Raw genomic sequence first — 17,135 nt, forward strand, 5'->3', positions numbered from 1 at the left:
AGAGAACGAGAGAGAGAGAACGAGAGAGAGAGAGCGAGAGAGAGAGAGCGAGAGAGAGAGAACGAGAGAGAGAGAACGAGAGAGAGAGAACGAGAGAGAGCGAGAGAAAACGAGAGAGAGCGAGAACGAGAGAAAACGAGAGAGAGCGAGAGAGAGAAAACGAGAGAGAGCGAGAGAGAGAAAACGAGAGAGAGCGAGAGAGAGAAAACGAGAGAGAGCGAGAGAGAGAAAACGAGAGAGAGCGAGAGAGAGAAAACGAGAGAGAGCGAGAGAGAGCAAACGAGAGAGAGCGAGAGAGAGCAAACGAGAGAGAGAAAACGAGAGAGAGAGCGAGAGAGAGAAAACGAGAGAGAGCGAGAGAGAGAAAACGAGAGAGCGAGAGAGAGAAAACGAGAGAGAGCGAGAGAGAGAAAACGAGAGAGAGCGAGAGAGAGAAAACGAGAGAGAGCGAGAGAGAGAGAAGGAGAGGGAGAGAGAAGGAGAGGGAGAGAGAAGGAGAGGGAGAGAGAAGGAGAGGGAGAGAGAAGGAGAGGGAGAGAGAAGGAGAGGGAGAGAGAAGGAGAGGGAGAGAGAAGGAGAGGGAGAGAGAAGGAGAGGGAGAGAGAAGGAGAGGGAGAGAGAAGGAGAGGGAGGGAGAGGGAGAGAGAAGGAGAGAGAGAAGGAGAGAGAGAAGGAGAGGGAGAGAGAGAGCGAGAGAGAACACGAGAGAGAACACGAGAGAAAAAAAAAAACTGTCACAGCACTGAAATCTGAAAAATGGCCTGGTAATGAAGCAGGTGTAAAATGCTGGTTCTGAAGTGGTTAAAACATGCAAACAATTCTATTGATAAAGGATATTAAAACAAATATATTACTTCTGCTTTCCGTGAGAAACAACATTCCTAACAGTTCAATTACTGGGTAGTATATAGATTTTTGTCTGTATTTTATATACACTGCTCAAAAAAAAAAAAAAAAATTAAAAAGGAACACTTTTTAATTAGAGTATAGCATCAAGTCAGGGAAACTCCTGGGATATTGATCTGGTCAGTTAAGTAGCAGAGGGTTGTTAATCAGTTTCAGCTGCTTTGGTGTTAATGAAAGGCGCACTAGATAGGCAACAACAATGAGACAACCCCCACATAGGAATGGTTTTACAGGTGGAGGCCACTGACATATTTTTCCCTACTCATCTTTTCTGACTGTTTCTCACTAGTTTTGCATTTAGCTAGGGTCAGTGTCACAACTGGACCCGGACCCTACAGAGGTTGCACAGGCAGTCCAACTCCTCCAGGAAAGCAAATCAATATGTGCCATTGCCAGAAGGTTTTCTGTGTCTCCCAGCACAGTCTCAAGAGCATGGAGAAGATTCCAGGAGACAAGCAGTTACTCTAGGAGAGCTGGACAGGGTCGTAGAAGGTCCTTAATCCATCAGCAAGACCAGCAGGACTGGTATCTGCTCCTTTGTGCAAAGAGAAACAGGATGAGCACTGCCAGAGCCCTACAAAATAACCAACAACTGGTGTGAATGTCTCTGACCAATTAATCTGAAACAGACTTCATGAGGGTGGCCTGAGGTCCTGACGTCCTCTAGTGGGCTCTGTGCTCACTGCCCGGCACCATAGAGCTCGACTGCCATTTGCCACTGAACGCCAGCGTTGGCAAGTCTGCCACTGGCGCCCTGTGCTTTTCACAATGAGTGCAGGTTCACCCTGAGCACATGTGAAAGACGTGAAAGGGTCTGGAGAAGCCACAGAGAATTTTATGCTGCATATAGCATCATTCAGCATGACCGTTTTGGTGGTGGGTCAGTGATAGTCTGGGGAGGCATATCGATGGAGGGACACACAGACCTCTACAGGCTAGACAATGCTACCCTGACTGCAATTAGGTATTGGGATGAAATCCTTGGACCCATTGTCAGACCCTATGCTGGTGCAGTGGGTTCCGGGTTCTTTCTGGTGCATGACAATGCCCGGCCTCATGTGGCAAGAGTATGCAGGCAGTTCCTGGAGGATGAAGGAATTGATACCATTGAATGGCCCCCACGCTCGCCTGGCCTAGATCCAATAGACCACCTCTGGGATATCATGTTTCAGTCCATCCGACGCTGCCAGGTTACACCTCAGACTGTCCAGGAGCTCAGTGATGCCCTTGCCCTTCATCTTTTTTGGAGCATGCCCCAACATTGTCAGGCATACATACGTGGGGGCCATACAAACTTCTGAGTGCCATTTTGAGTTCCTGCAATGAAATTTCAGCAAAATGGACTATCCTGCTGCATCATTTTTTTCACTTTGATTTTCAGGGTGTATGAAATCAGTCCTCTGTAGGTTGATCATTTTTATTTCCTTAAAACGATGTGGCAGACGCCAACCGGAAGTTGTGCAGCGGCCATTTTGGATGAGGTCTGTTCCAAAGAACTGTATACCAAACGCTGATGTGCATCTCATGCTTGTAAGCACTTTTACATTTAATAAATTCGATGGTTGTGATTTGCTATGCGATGTTTGCCCATTGTTTTGGTTTACATACCGGCATTGTGGTGGGAGTGACAAGAGTGATGTTGGTCTGAAAGGAGTCTATCTGCTCAAAGCTTTTTTCTATACAGTCTGGTAAGGTGCATGGACTGTGAGGTGGTGGATCACTTTCTTGTTTTACCCATACCGGTGGTCACTTGTTTGGAATAAAGGGAGCACTGAGTAATACTATATGAAATTTGTTAATAGTATTACACTATTTTATTTTAATCACTTGCACTCCTGGGGATTTACCCCCCTTAATGACCAGGCCTTTTTTTGCTGTTTGGTGCTGCACTAATTCATCTGATAATTGCGCAGTCATGCAATGCTGTACTCAAACGAAATTTACATCCTTTTTTTCACACAAATAGAGCTTTCTTTTGGTGGTATTTGATCACTTGTGAGCTTTTTATTTTTTGCGCTATAAACAAAAAAAAAAAAAAAAAAAAACAAACACGAAAATTTGGAAAAAAACTGTATATTTTACTTTTGGCTATAAAAAAAATTTATCGTATACTCAAAGTTAGTCATAAATTTAAGCCAAAATGTATTCTGCTACATGTTTTTGGTCAAATAAATCCCAATTAGTGTATATTGATTCCTTTGTGTTATAGGGTCTACAAACTATGGTATAGATACTGTAATTTGTCATTTTTTGTTATACAGCCATTTTGGCCACTAAATTTAAAGGTACCTAGTGCGACTCACGGGAAAAAGAGCGCCTGGCTGTCAGGGACTGCTTGAACCGCTACAAAAAGTTTACCGACAAGTGCTAACAGAGATCAGGCCTGATTCTGTGAACACTGCGGTTTTGGGTGTAATGTATCAAATGACAGTTATCTACTGACACTGCACTTGATGGGGGAGAGGGGGGGGGGCGTAGGGACTAAACGCAGGTGCTGACAGGTGTCGGGGCTGATCCCGCTAACGCTGCGTTTTTGGGGATACTATAGTAATATGAACGCTGGTACAGTGGGGCAAAAAAGTATTTAGTCAGCCACCAACTGTGCAAGTTCTCTCACTTAAAAAGATGAGAGGCCTGTAATTGGCATCATAGGTAGACCTCAACTATGAGAGACAAAATGAGAAAAAAAATCCAGACAATCACATTGGCTGATTTGGAAAAAATTTGCAAATTATGGTGGAAAATAAGTATTTGGTCAATATCAAAAGTTCATCTCAAAAGGTTTTCTATGGGGTTGTGATCTGGAGACTGGCTAGGCCACTCCAGGACCTTGAAATGCTTCTTACGAAGCCACTCCTTTGTTGCCAGGGCAGTATGTTTGGGATCATTGTCATGTTGGAAGACCCAGCCATGTTTCATCTTCAATGCCCTTGCTGAAGGAAGGAGGTTTGCACTCAAAATCTCACGATACATGGCCCCATTCATTCTGTCCTGTACATGGATCAGTCGTCCTGGTCCCTTTGTGGAGAAACAGCCTCAAAGCTTGATGTTGCCACCCCCATGCTTCACAGTAGGTATGGTGTTCTTTGGATGCAACTCAGCATTCTCTCTCCTCCAAACACGACGAGTTGTGTTTCTACTAAACAGTTCTATTTTGGTTTCATCTGACCATATGACATTCTCCCAATCCTCTTCTGGATCATCCAAATGCTCTCTAGCAAACTTCAGACCGGCCCGGACATGTACTGACTTAAGCAGGGGGACACGTCTGGCACTGCAGGATCTGAGTCCCTGGCGGCGTAGTGTGTTACTGATGGTAGCCTTTGTTATGTTGGTCCCAGCTCTCTGCAGGTCATTCACTAGGTTCCCCCGTGTGGTCCTGGGATTTTTGCTCACCGTTCTTATGATTATTTTGACCCCACGGGAGAGATCTTGCGTGGAGCCCCAGATCGAGGGAGATTATCAGTGGTCTTGTATGTCTTCCATTTTCTAATTATTGCTCCCACAGTTGATTTGTTCACACCAAGCTGCTTGCCTATTGCAGATTCAGTCTTCCCAGCCTGGTGCAGGTCTACAATTTTGTTTCTGTGTCCTTCGACAGCCCTTTGGTCTTCACCATAGTGGAGTTTGGAGTGTGACTGTTTGAGGTTGTGCACAGGTGTCTTTTATACTGATAACAAGTTCAAACAGGTGCCATTGATACAGCTAATGAGTGCGGGACAGAGGAGCCTCTTAAAGAAGAAGGTACAGGTCTACGAGAGCCAGAAATCATGCTTGTTTGTAGGTGACCAAATACTTATTTTCCACCATAATTTGCAAATAAATTCTTTCCAAATCAGCCAATGTGATTTTCTGGATTTTGTTTCTCATTTTGTCTCTCATAGTTATGGTCTACCTATGATGCCAATTACAGGCCTCTCTCATCTTTTTAAGTGGGAGAACTTGCACAATTGGTGGCTGACTAAATACTTCTTTGCCCCACTGTATAGCACTGCTCTGATCAAAGATGTTGATCCAATCAGACACTATACTAGCAATGGAGGTTTAGCGTGCAAGTGAGCGTGTTCCTGGCAATCAAGCGGTCAAATGTGATTACTTGTGTACTAGCGGCAATCTGACGCTATCTGTGAGGGGCGCTAACTGACACTAACACTATCGGAAGTCGCCAGTGACACTGATACAGTGATCAGTAAAAATCTGTTCACGGTGATCAATGACACTGGTGACAGGGCAGTGAAGGGGTTAACTGGGGGCGCGATCAGGGGGTTAAATGTGACCTTGGTGTGTTCTAACTGTAAATGTGTAGTGTTTTACTCACTTTTACTGTGTCTTCTTCTCTCTCTGGGACGGAATGTTCCCAGGCAGAGAAGAATGACATCGTATCCTGTCCTGTGTAACTGTCAACATAGGACAGGATAGGACAGGGACCGATCATCTGATTTCAGCCGGACAGCACTGGCTGAAACCAAATGATTGATCCCTCTGGGATCGAATGGTGAAAGCCGCGGGTCGGCAGGGGCGCGGAGCACGTTTAAAAACGTGCTTTTGCGCAGCCGTGCCGCCCTGCCACCGTTTTAATGCAGTGGCTGGGTGACAAGAGGTTAAAATCTCTTGGAGGGTATGATTATCCGTGAGGAGAATTACTAGAGGAAGAGTCCACACATTGGAAATTCATGTATAAAGCAAGTCGACTATACCCAGAAGGTAAGAGTAGGAATTACAGATAACATATGCTGACACTTGGTGGAGTTTTTGGCACGTTTTGAGCTCTTTTTGTGAGTGTAATTTAGTATAGACTAATTTTTGCGATTAAGGTAATGCACTATGTGCAGTCTATACATAATTTTTGTGGAGGGTTAAAGAGGAAGAAGATATCACTTGGAAGATGTGAAAATTGAGCACCTAGTGAGGCAGGATGAAATGAAAGGTCACCTGTGGTTATAAATTGATGATGGTTATTGATTGGATGCTGAGGAACAGTTGAAATGTTTTTCAGCTTGTTTGGGGTTCCTCCGGGTTTTCTGGTTTCCTCTCACACTTCAAAAACATGCAGATAGGTTAATTGGCTCCTGTCTAAATGGGCCCTACTATATGTACATATGTGTAATAGGAACCTTAGATTGTAAGCTCCTTAAAGACAGAGACTGATGCAAATGTATTCAGGGTGTACACACTGTAACAAATGCCCACAGTTTGCCAGTTGCAAGAAAGCGAATAGGCATTCCACATATCCAAACAGAATCCAGATATAACCTCTCCCCAGTAATCACAAATTCACTGGCTGGACTGTTTGTCACTTTTGTTAAAATGAGAATCTTAGCATGCTTTTACTGTTTTTTTTCTGGGGTAATTTCATCTACATTCATTAACAACGCGGTAGCCAGCTAATCAGGGACCACCAGTCACATTTTATGTAAAACCAAACATCAGAGTGATTCTTGGAAGGTGTGAGGCACAGCAGTAATAATTTTTGCTTACTTGTGTGCCAATGAATGGCAGTCTCCTTATTATTCGGAAAAATTGTTTTTTGCATCGTGATGTAAGACCTACAAATGAAACAAAATATATTTTAAAAAAAGTGGTTTTAGACATCTATCCATATGCACTGTTGTTTTTCCCATTATAAAATCAATACACACAGAAAAGAAGAGTGGCTTTAATGTAGGGATGCTGGTTATCAAGAAGTACTAGTATATATTATATATATATTTCAATAAAATAAAAACAAAAATAGTAAATTGCACCAATTTGATAAAAAAAAAAAAAAGAAAAAAAAATGTGCTTATACTGGTATACTAAACCTAAAGTGACCAAGTGCAAGTATATCAACCTTAGATAAAAATTATTATATACATATATATCTACCTACAGGGGTTAGACAAAAAAAACTGGAAACACTACATGATTTGCAGGTGTGAAAGTAACATGTTTCGCTTTGAAAGTGATGTAACATTCTTTTGCTTCTGCTGTGTGATGAGACACCAGCTAGCAGGTGGGAAGCCTCATGTCATTCACAAGTGTGCTAGTAATAAGGAGTTGTGTCAGAGCTTACGGAGCTTCAAAAGAGGGCAAATTGTTGGTGTCCACTTAGCTGACCTCTGTGACTGAATTTGCCAATTTGTGGTGTCACGAGGTACAGTAACAAAAAGGTTATGACGGCATATACATTTTCCTTGAAAACATCTGATAAGCATAAGTGCCATCAACATTGTCAACTGACCGAAAGAGACAAGACATGCGCATGATTGTGACCCGGAATAAGAACTGCTGCAAAAGTGACTGCAGAGCTCAATCTCAGTCCCTTTCAATGCATCATGTCATAGCCTTCACACCTGGAAATCATATAGTGTTTCTATTTTTTTTTGTAACACCGCCTTGGGGGACACGAGGAGAGGCCCGCTCTACACCGCCTTGGGGGACACGAGGAGAGGCCCGCTCTACACCGCCTTGGGGGACACGAGGAGAGGCCCGCTCTACACCGCCTTGGGGGACACGAGGAGAGGCCCGCTCTACACCGCCTTGGGGGACACGAGGAGAGGCCCGCTCTACACCGCCTTGGGGGACACGAGGAGAGGCCCGCTCTACACCGCCTTGGGGGACACGAGGAGAGGCCCGCTCTACACCGCCTTGGGGGACACGAGGAGAGGCCCGCTCTACACCGCCTTGGGGGACACGAGGAGAGGCCCGCTCTACACCGCCTTGGGGGACACGAGGAGAGGCCCGCTCTACACCGCCTTGGGGGACACGAGGAGAGGCCCGCTCTACACCGCCTTGGGGGACACGAGGAGAGACCCGCTCTACACCGCCTTGGGGGACACGAGGAGAGACCCGCTCTACACCGCCTTGGGGGACACGAGGAGAGGCCCGCTCTACACCACCTTGGGGGACACGTGAAGGAGAGACCCACCAACGGTGCACATCCCTACACCTGCCAGCTTAAGGTAAATTACATTTTTTGGTGTTTTTTTTCTTCATTGAATAGATTACAATCCACACAAAGCCATTGAAGTGGTATTTTGCATCAGAAAAAGGGTATTACACAAGTCTTGGTCCTGCTGTACAACACAAACCATGGCTGCTCTATTAGCACATCTTTGGTAAAATGTTTACTATTGTTATGCCATTTTTTTTGGCATCTAAATAAGCACTTTTTTGTTTTCTCTTAATGCACTACTTCTCTAAGCTCTCTTTTAATAATATGCTGGAGATAAAAAAATGCAAAATGTTTGCTATTGTTATTTACTTTATGCAATGTTTTTTGACCATCAAAAGAGGCACTTTTTTCTTAATGCCACACTTTTCCAAGGTCTCTGCTGGAGGCGGACCTGGGCAAGGTTGGGTGGGGCAACTAGTGGAGAGTAAGGTTTGTGCCTGGCTAGTAGGTCTAGCCTCTGAATTTTAAACCCTAGATTAGGATAGGTAGATAGATTAGGATAGGTAGATAGATTAGGATAGGTAGATAGATTAGGATAGGTAGATAGATTAGGATAGGTAGATAGATTAGGATAGGTAGATAGATTAGGATAGGTAGATAGATTAGGATAGGTAGATAGATTAGGATAGGTAGATAGATTAGGATAGGTAGATAGATTAGGATAGGTAGATAGATAGATAGGATAGTTTCAAAATGAGCAAACCATAGTGTATTTCCATTTACTAGGAAACCTTGAACAGTGTATTCAAATTCACTCAAAAAGAGCCCCAAAAGGCTGTGGAAATCCTCAACAACCTTTAATATGTGAATATACAGAGGACGGGACAAATTACACAACGTAGTGTCACTTCTTGCTGTTTAATGAAGACTACAGCAAAGCTTGTCTCCAATATATAAAAGCACATATGGTTACCATATTTATTATTCATATTCTCTGTAGTGAATACAATGAGCACGCAGGTAACATGCTGCTTGTGACATAAGAACTAGCTAGGGAAAGGGCGTCTGCTTCCTCCTCTCACACAAGCAATGTAAACAAAGTTTCAGAGAGGAATATGTCACCTGCCTGACAAATGAGAACCATCAATTGTGCAGCAAAACCTGCAGCAGTCCTGATAAATATACCGAAAGACCATTGAATGTCTTCCTGTGGAAACATTCCAGTAGTTATACAGTCCTATTTGTTTAATAAATTAGCAGCTTTAAATAGTAATTCTGCGTTTGTTGAGAACAAAATCCCCTCTGGGTGATCAATTTACATTGCAGGGATTTTTAGAAATTTTGTTGCGGATTCCTACCTCTTTTACTGGTCCTAATGAATAGCTGTTTGTACTTCTGTGTCTTCTGGATACAAATTCTGAATGGGAGTGACTATAATTATCAATCAGTGGATGCACTTGCAGTGTTCTAATGAGTAAAGTTGCAGGGTATGCATACCTTTTGAACTGATTAAACCTTTAAGAGCAGCTCACAAAAAAATTTATTTTTTGTTGCAGGGGATGCCTAAAATCTGACTTCTCTTCATGCAGACTTCTGGGAAAATCATTGAGCCAATCATACAAGCAGGAAAATTTCTGGGGGTGTTCCATACTTCAACTTTTTACAGAATGCCTCCAGGTTGCCATAAAGCATTGAATTTTACAGAAAATTATAGTGCTGCAGATTGAAATAACCATTTATTTATATTATTATATATTTATATTATTAATCATTTTTAATAACCTTCAAATTACAATATGTCTTGTATGGCGATTGTAAATGTTATAATAATTTTTTTATTTGTGACTTTTGTTTCTCAATAAAGTGGAATTACCCTTTAACCGTATAGGTTACAAAAGGAAAACTTACTCTCTTTTTGGAAGATGAAGTTGTAAAGCCACACAGTTAACAATGCTGTGGAAAATGCCAGCGCTATAAGATGGCATGGCTCAAGTTCTTTGCAGGCTTCATTCACATATTTTCTGCCATCAGATAAATACTTTAAAAGGATCTCCTTGTAGATCAGCAAAGTCTCCTGTGGGGAAAACAAATACAAATTATTAATTCAGGATGTGACATTTACAAAGGGCATTCTGTATAAAAGACAGGTATAAAACATGCTCAGAATGATAAACGTTCAACACTCCAGTCATGTCATCACAGAACCAAGTTTGTTTTTTTAATTCAGCTTTCTCTAGTTTTTCCAACTATTCCATTTACACAGAGCTTAACCCACATAGTCTTTCAGAATAGAAAATGAATTTGGCTATATTGAGTAAAGGAGTATGGCGGTCTTTAAAGGAAAGTTGTTCAATTATTTACAGAGGACTCCATTAGTGAAGACACTACAGCATACCCTTTTTTACAGAAAATGGTTTCACATGCACAATGATAGACTGAAAAAGGAAAAAGAAAAAAAAAAAAGAAAAAAAAAAAAGAAAAAAAAAAAAAAACCACAACATTAAACCTGCCAACTGCTACCTCAATTCTTCTGAGGGTATTCAATAATAAAATTATTTTCCTTTTTAGATTCTGCATATACACTATATTATTAGATCAGAGTGCAAAAAACATTGTAAAATAAACAAAGGAAACCAATGCCTAGACAAAAACAGCCTATAAAAGCATAGGATCAGGATATGTTTACTTGCTATTTTTATCCTTTCGATTTAAAAGTGGCCACCCATTTAAAAATGAGTGAAAAACATAGAAATGCATAACGCAAACAATGACTACTTGCTTAGTTTTTTTAATCGAAGGTTAGATCTTAATTCCAAGAAACCATGCTAGCGAAGATTCCCCAACACACCCATCAGTGACATTTCATTAAAGTGTTCCTAACCCAAGACCTTCCATTCACTATATCTGGTCCCCCACAATACACAGAACATGGAAATGCAATTATTTTAGTCCAGCTGAGCACTGGTTAAAGCTTGTAGGAGGAGTTTTCATTCTCTAAGGGGTGTGTAAACAAGGTGTTCACAGAGAAGTGGTTACAAAAAAAGGACAACGCAGTAAACCAACACATAATAGTGTAATGCTTTTATTAGCAAAGATACAATATATACCAAATATTAGTGAAAAATTGACTGCATGATAACCATCACCACACTTAAAACAACGTAGTCTATGCAACCTAAAATAACAATAAAATAGACGTCGTAGCATTGCCATAATACATAAATGGTGCTAAGATGACAACGACAACACTGTCTTCTGCCAAATTGCAACAATAACCTCGGGGTGCACCACCGGGATGTGCACTGCAGACCTGGTGTATATAATCATTCATGGAACCAGCTAGGTGTGGATAATAACAGTGAACTAAGATATTAAGTATGTACAATCCTGTCACAGTGGATAGGTAGTGACAGTCCCGGAAAGTAGGGTGTGTAACTGGATACAAAATAAACCAAGGCACCTGAGGCAGGGCATTCCAACTGGTCAATTACTGCGGTGTCGCAGGAACTGTTCGAATATTAATGACTTCAAGCTAGAAGCAGGAGACCTTTATAAAAGGTTTAGAGAACTGGGTTATTCACATTCCCAAAAAAGGAAGGCGAGAAAAACAGCCTATGGAACAGAAAGCAAAACACTACTGGCCCCTGAGAAAGATACTAATGAAACTAATAATTGTAAGAAACCTCAACCAGTTAGGATGATAACTCAATATGAAGCACAGTGGAAAGAAGTTGAAAAGGTGTTAGAAAGAAAACCATTGAAGGAAACTCATGGAATGCCCTAAATTACGAAAAATAGTGGGTGAATACCCATAAATGGTGGGGAGGAGAGCACCAAATCTTGGTGACCGCTTAATTCACTCTGACTATAATCCCACGGAGCAAATCACCTGGTTAACTTTGCGTTCAAAAGGAATGTTTAGCTGTGGTAAATGCCAAATGTGTAGGTACCTTGATCGAACAGACATATTTTTGTATTCTGATAATGTACAATATAAAATTCAAAGTCTCTTCGATTGTTCCACCTTTAGGTGTGCTTTATATGTTGACTTGTCCATGTAATAAGATTTACGTGGGGAAAACGAAGAGGCAACTTAAAATACGTATAGGTGAACATTTTAGGGACATTAAGTCAAAAGAACCAGATATTAACTTAACATTTCCTGAAGTTCCATGATAGTAAGCTAGAGGAGACCAAGGTGATGGGATTCTATGCCCTTAATTTCCCAGTCAGAAGGGGAGACTTTGACAGGGAATTGTTAAAACGTGAAAAACACTGGATTTATAAGCTCAATACGCTGTACCCTAAGGGGTTAAATGTTGAATTAGATCTCCAAGTCCTCTTGAAAGTTGGAATTGTAGGGACTCTAGCCAGTACCAGGAACTCTAATCTCCAACAATTATTTGTATGTTATTTATGTATATTTATTATTTTCTGTTCTCCCTGAGGTCACTGCATTACTTACCCTGTGATTTACCTAGATGTGTGTTGAGTAACAGTATTTGACTGTACTAAATGAAATACCAAAGGGTTTGTTTGTTACCTGTGATTGACATTGAGGGTCGGTGTTGTCTGCTATAAAGGAATGTGCTAACAAGTCTCCTATTGGTCCTGACAAAGCCGAGTAAGATATGCACATCGGCGAAACGCATTGATGTCATACGTCAGTGACATCATGGCTGGCCTCGTTCCATCGGGGCAAGGCACACTTTTCCGGGAAGTGACATGAGGAGTCTCAGCTGCAAGATCACTGTATGCAGACTATTGAATGATGGCTTACCAACTGTGTGGCAGGGCTTTGCCCGTGGGAGTCTTGATCTCTGGCAGCTGCCACACAGACTCCCATCAAGGATCTACATCTATTGCACTTGTCTACTATCGGCAACAGCAGGTGGTGAGTTCCGACACCCCATTCATATCCGTTCAACACGGCACTTTCACAGAGGGTGAACTACTCTCCACGTTACCCTATGCTGCCGGTAGGGATCCCTTTACAGCACATATTGAATGATTTCAAAGGAAGTTCCCTACTGATATTTGCGCTCCACCAACCTGCTAAGCCGGTGATGTTTTATCCGGCTGATGCTTATGCCATACAATGCTGCCATCTGCACACTCTATAACCTTTCATTGACTTTGCAAGCCCTGACTCAGGTGCATGGGTTTATTTTGTATCAAGTTACAAGCCCTACTTTCCAGGACTGCAACTTTTGTTTTGTGTTTTTGTTTGTTTATATTGTTTTTTTTATAGCTGGCGATCAGCTTTCATTTAAAAGTGATCTGGGCAGCTTAAAGTCGCCTGATCGCTTTTACAGCACCCCCACTTTCCAACACTAGGGAGTCTGTGACCCTACCAAGCACTTGGGATGGTTGTCCACAGAGGAGATAGAGGAATATCTGCCCCCCCCATCTCCTCTGTTACAAATGACCCCAGAAGCGACAAAGATTTTGTCCAGTTTCAGAGCTGTCATTACTTGGCTGTTACAGCCAGGAAAGTGGCTTGTTCACCCACTTGTGACAGTGATAAAGTTGCCAAAAAATTAAAAAAAAGTGTAAAAAAAAAAAAGACATTTAAAATAAATATAAATAATAATACAAAAATCTCTTGTATTTTCCCCCCAAAAATTGGTATTATATTGCGTGCACTAAAGTTCATTAAAGTGCATTTGATAAATAGATGCATAGATATTATGCAACATATAAAATTGCAACAGCAATAGTGTGGTGGTTCTACGTAATTTTATAGCAAACAAAAAAAGTGCTGATCTTAACATGCATGTGAAAAATTGCAAAATTGCCCCAGTAGGCAAGCAGTTAAGAAATTTTGGTCTCAGTGCTCTCGATAATTCAAAATACAACTGACATATCAGAAAGACATTTACACGCCAGTATGAAGTTAATGCAACTATGATTGATAACCAATATTTTACATGCTCAATGGTCAAGGATACAGGGAAAGAAAAGAAAAAACCTCAACATCACATAACAAAGGTGTAACCCTTCCTTACTCTACTCTAGACTAAAAAAGTACAGAATAGGATGAGATTCAAATAGAACATATTGCATCAAAATTCATAAAAAGGCTGTAAGTCATCTGTAATTACTAATAGAGCTTTGAAAAAAAAGCTCCCTAAAGTCCCACAGTATGTTGCTGCAATGGAGAAAAGTTTGTGTTCTCAGTAATTTTGTGCAAGATTGGTCACCTCCGAAACGAGGAAGTGCAAAGATCTGATTGTTACACAGCTAAACCGAAAGTTAGGGAAACAACAAAGTAAATGCATGTATCAAATTTAGTTTCTCATTATTTGTATTTATTTAAAATTAGTGTGAATTAATTTTATTACAGGCACTCATTTAGCGCCGTAAATTACATACGCAGCGATTTGCATATATATTGTACATTCACATCAGTCCCTAACCCTCAAGGGGTGTACAATCTAAGGTCCCTAACACACATTCATACATACACATACTAGGGCCAATTTAGGCCCTATGTACACGGGACACTTCTGAACGATGGAAACTGACTGCTGGAAAACGTAGGTTAAAAAACATCTGTTTAGCCCCGGTTGCATAACGCATTTAAGTGTGTTTGCGTTTAGAAATGTTTTTTAAAGATTAGCACAGGAGAACCTCGCAAATGCCCAGAATGCACTGAAAAGTGGTAAATTATTAACTATTTCAGAGAAATACAGAGAGTAGAAGCAGAGAGAGCAGTATGTGTTGAGATCATTAGGTGTGAGTTGTTCATTAACATTTCTTTTGTTTCCAAGGTAAAAGGAAAGGTGTCTGGTGGAATGAGTCATTAGGATCACCTGGCAGGGGGTCTTCATGAGGAATTTGAGGTGTGAATGGTCATTAACATATCATTTGTTTCCAAGGGTGGGAGAGGTCTGAGGTGTGAATTGGTCATTACAATGTGAGGCAAGCTTGGTAGGAACATCCTGTGTTCAGTGTTTTGTCCATCTGAGCACCTTGAAAATGCTTTGCATGCATTTTTCAACATGAAAAAAAGGCTCTGGACAGCATTGGGAACTGGAAGAGTTAAAAAAAAAAAAAAGTTTCAAATGCAAACGCTTATAAACATGATTTGCCGCGTTTACAAGCGTTTTGCATTTGAAATGCTGATAAAATTGACTGCTGAACGCAAGTTTTCAAAGTGATTTCTCAGTAAAGCATGGAGACATGGATGGATAAGTGAATTTTCTTTGAATATTAAAAACAAATTAAATGGTGTCTTTGTTGCTCAGGTGCAGTGGAGTTCCACTTTACTGACATTTAGTCGAGGTTTACACCTATGCGTTTTCCGCAGTGTTTTTCAGAAACGCACAGCAGTCCATTTCACATGATTTCCTATGGAACAGGTTCACATCTCTACGTTTTTTTTACCTGGTGCATTTTTTGGAAAGGTTCAGGGACTTTTTTTTTTTTTTTTTTTTTTTTACATGCGTTTTTGGTTCTATAGACTTCAATGGTGATGCTGCAGAAAAGCATGTAGTGCGTTTTTGATGCGTTTTGCAATTTTATTCTAATAACAAGTTGGGGGAAAAAAACCTCAAAACGCATAACAAATGCATGTGCAAAAACGCACCGCAAAAAGCACTGCAGAAACAGATCAAACGCAAACTGCATAGGTGTGAACCTAGCCTTAGGCCTCTTGCACACGGTACTGATGTTTAAGCATCAAGATTTCTGGACACAATTTCAGGCATTTGTTTTTCACGTATCTGCGAATATTTGTGTGTATGCATAATCACGTGTACAATACATTTCTAGGCAAAATCCATTTATATTTATGCTCATGTATGCATTTGCGTATAACGGTGCAAAATGCTGAACAAAGATTTTTTTATTTTACTGTGTGTACAGGCACATTGTAAACAATAGGCTGCATTTTAGATCAGTAAGAAAAAATGCTGTAATGAACTGCAGTGTGTAAGGGGCCTTAGGATTATTATTATTATACAGGATTTATATAGCGCCAACAGTTTGCTCAGTGCTTTACAATATAGCGGGAGACAATACAGCAACAATACAGTTCAATACAAGAGGGATAGGAGGGTCCTGCTCCTTGGAGCTTACAATCTAAGATGGAGGAGCTATTGGTACAAAAGGTAGTAACTGTGGGGGATGGACTGGTTGGAAGAGTAGAAGATTCCAATATTAGCTGAGGGCAGGATAGGCTTCCCTAAAGAGATAGGTTTTCAGAAATCGCCTAAAAGTGAGTAGAGTAGACGATAGTCTGATAAATTGGGGTAGAGAGTTCCAGAGGATGGGGGAAGCTCTAGAGAAGTCCTGGAGACGGGCATGGGAGGAGGAGACAAGGGAGCTAGACAGCAGGAGGTCTTGAGAGGAGCGGAGAGTTCGGTTTGGATTAGAGTTTATTGTTCTATTTAGAATAATTATTAAGGCTGCATTCACACCTGAGTAGAGCGATTTTTAGGCATTTCTATATGAGCTTTTTTTGAGCGTTTTTGCAAGTGTATACAGGCATTTTTAGAAGAGCATTGCAGGTGTTCTTACATTTGTATTAAAACTTCAGGCTTTTTGTTTTAGCCAAATGAAAATCACTAGGTGGAGATCAGTTAATATAGCTTTAAAAAATGCCTGAAATAACACTTAAATCAAGTGTTTTCAGATATTTTCATTGAAGTCTATGGGGCCCAAAATGCTCAATTCTGCCGGAAAAGTAGCTTGCGTACTTTTTGAAGCAGAAGGCATTCAGCTACAAGTGACAGGACACTCAGATGTGAACAAGGACTATTAAGTATAATTGGTTTTCACAAGTTGAGTGTTTTCATAGCTTTGAGCTACAGAACTCTCAGGTATGAATGGGACCTAAGGGCTAGTTCACACTAGATGCAGTTCAGTGCATGCATTTTTGATGCAGAAAAAAAAGCACACAGTGTTTTTCATGTATTCCAATAGCCCTGGTTCAGACTAGGTGCAGTCAGTTCCAGTCAGTATCCGCTACACCAAAAAAAATAAATAAATAAAAAATAAAAAATAAAAAAAATAGAACATGCTGCATATTTTCTAAACAGAACCATACTGGAACATGGCACATTGCATCAAAACTGCACCGGAACTGCGTGTGGTGTGAACTGCAAGCAAAAACATATCCGGAATGCATTTTTGTAGTGTGAACTGGCCCTAAATGTTTTTTGTCCCTCACCGCCAAATTTAAAGGCCTGCTATAAACAAAATGGTTTCCTGGTAATTATGTGTTTAGTAGTACTAAAGTCTAAACATATTGTACCTTAACCCTTTCGCTGCCGGAGCCATATTTTGCACACATGTAAAAAATCATTTTAGGCCTGGAGATTGCATAAAACCCCCAAAACATTATATATTT

General features: G+C 40.9%; 1 protein-coding gene across 1 annotated transcript in view; it reads right to left on the reverse strand.

Annotated features, from left to right (window-relative positions):
* Positions 1-17,135, reverse strand: part of SGPL1 (sphingosine-1-phosphate lyase 1) — an 85,150-nt gene that overhangs the window by 42,619 nt on the left and 25,396 nt on the right. The window contains exons 2-3 of the mRNA XM_089677107.1: positions 9,689-9,854; positions 6,385-6,452 (exon numbers count right to left, since the gene is read on the reverse strand). Coding sequence (XP_089533233.1) covers positions 6,385-6,452; positions 9,689-9,854 — 234 coding nt within the window. The remainder of the gene's footprint in view (positions 1-6,384; positions 6,453-9,688; positions 9,855-17,135) is intronic.

This window comes from Staurois parvus, unplaced genomic scaffold (genome assembly GCF_062004578.1).
Source record: "Staurois parvus isolate SC_StPar_1 unplaced genomic scaffold, SC_StPar_1.0 ptg000177l, whole genome shotgun sequence".
In the NCBI taxonomy this organism is placed as follows: Eukaryota; Metazoa; Chordata; class Amphibia; order Anura; family Ranidae; genus Staurois; species Staurois parvus.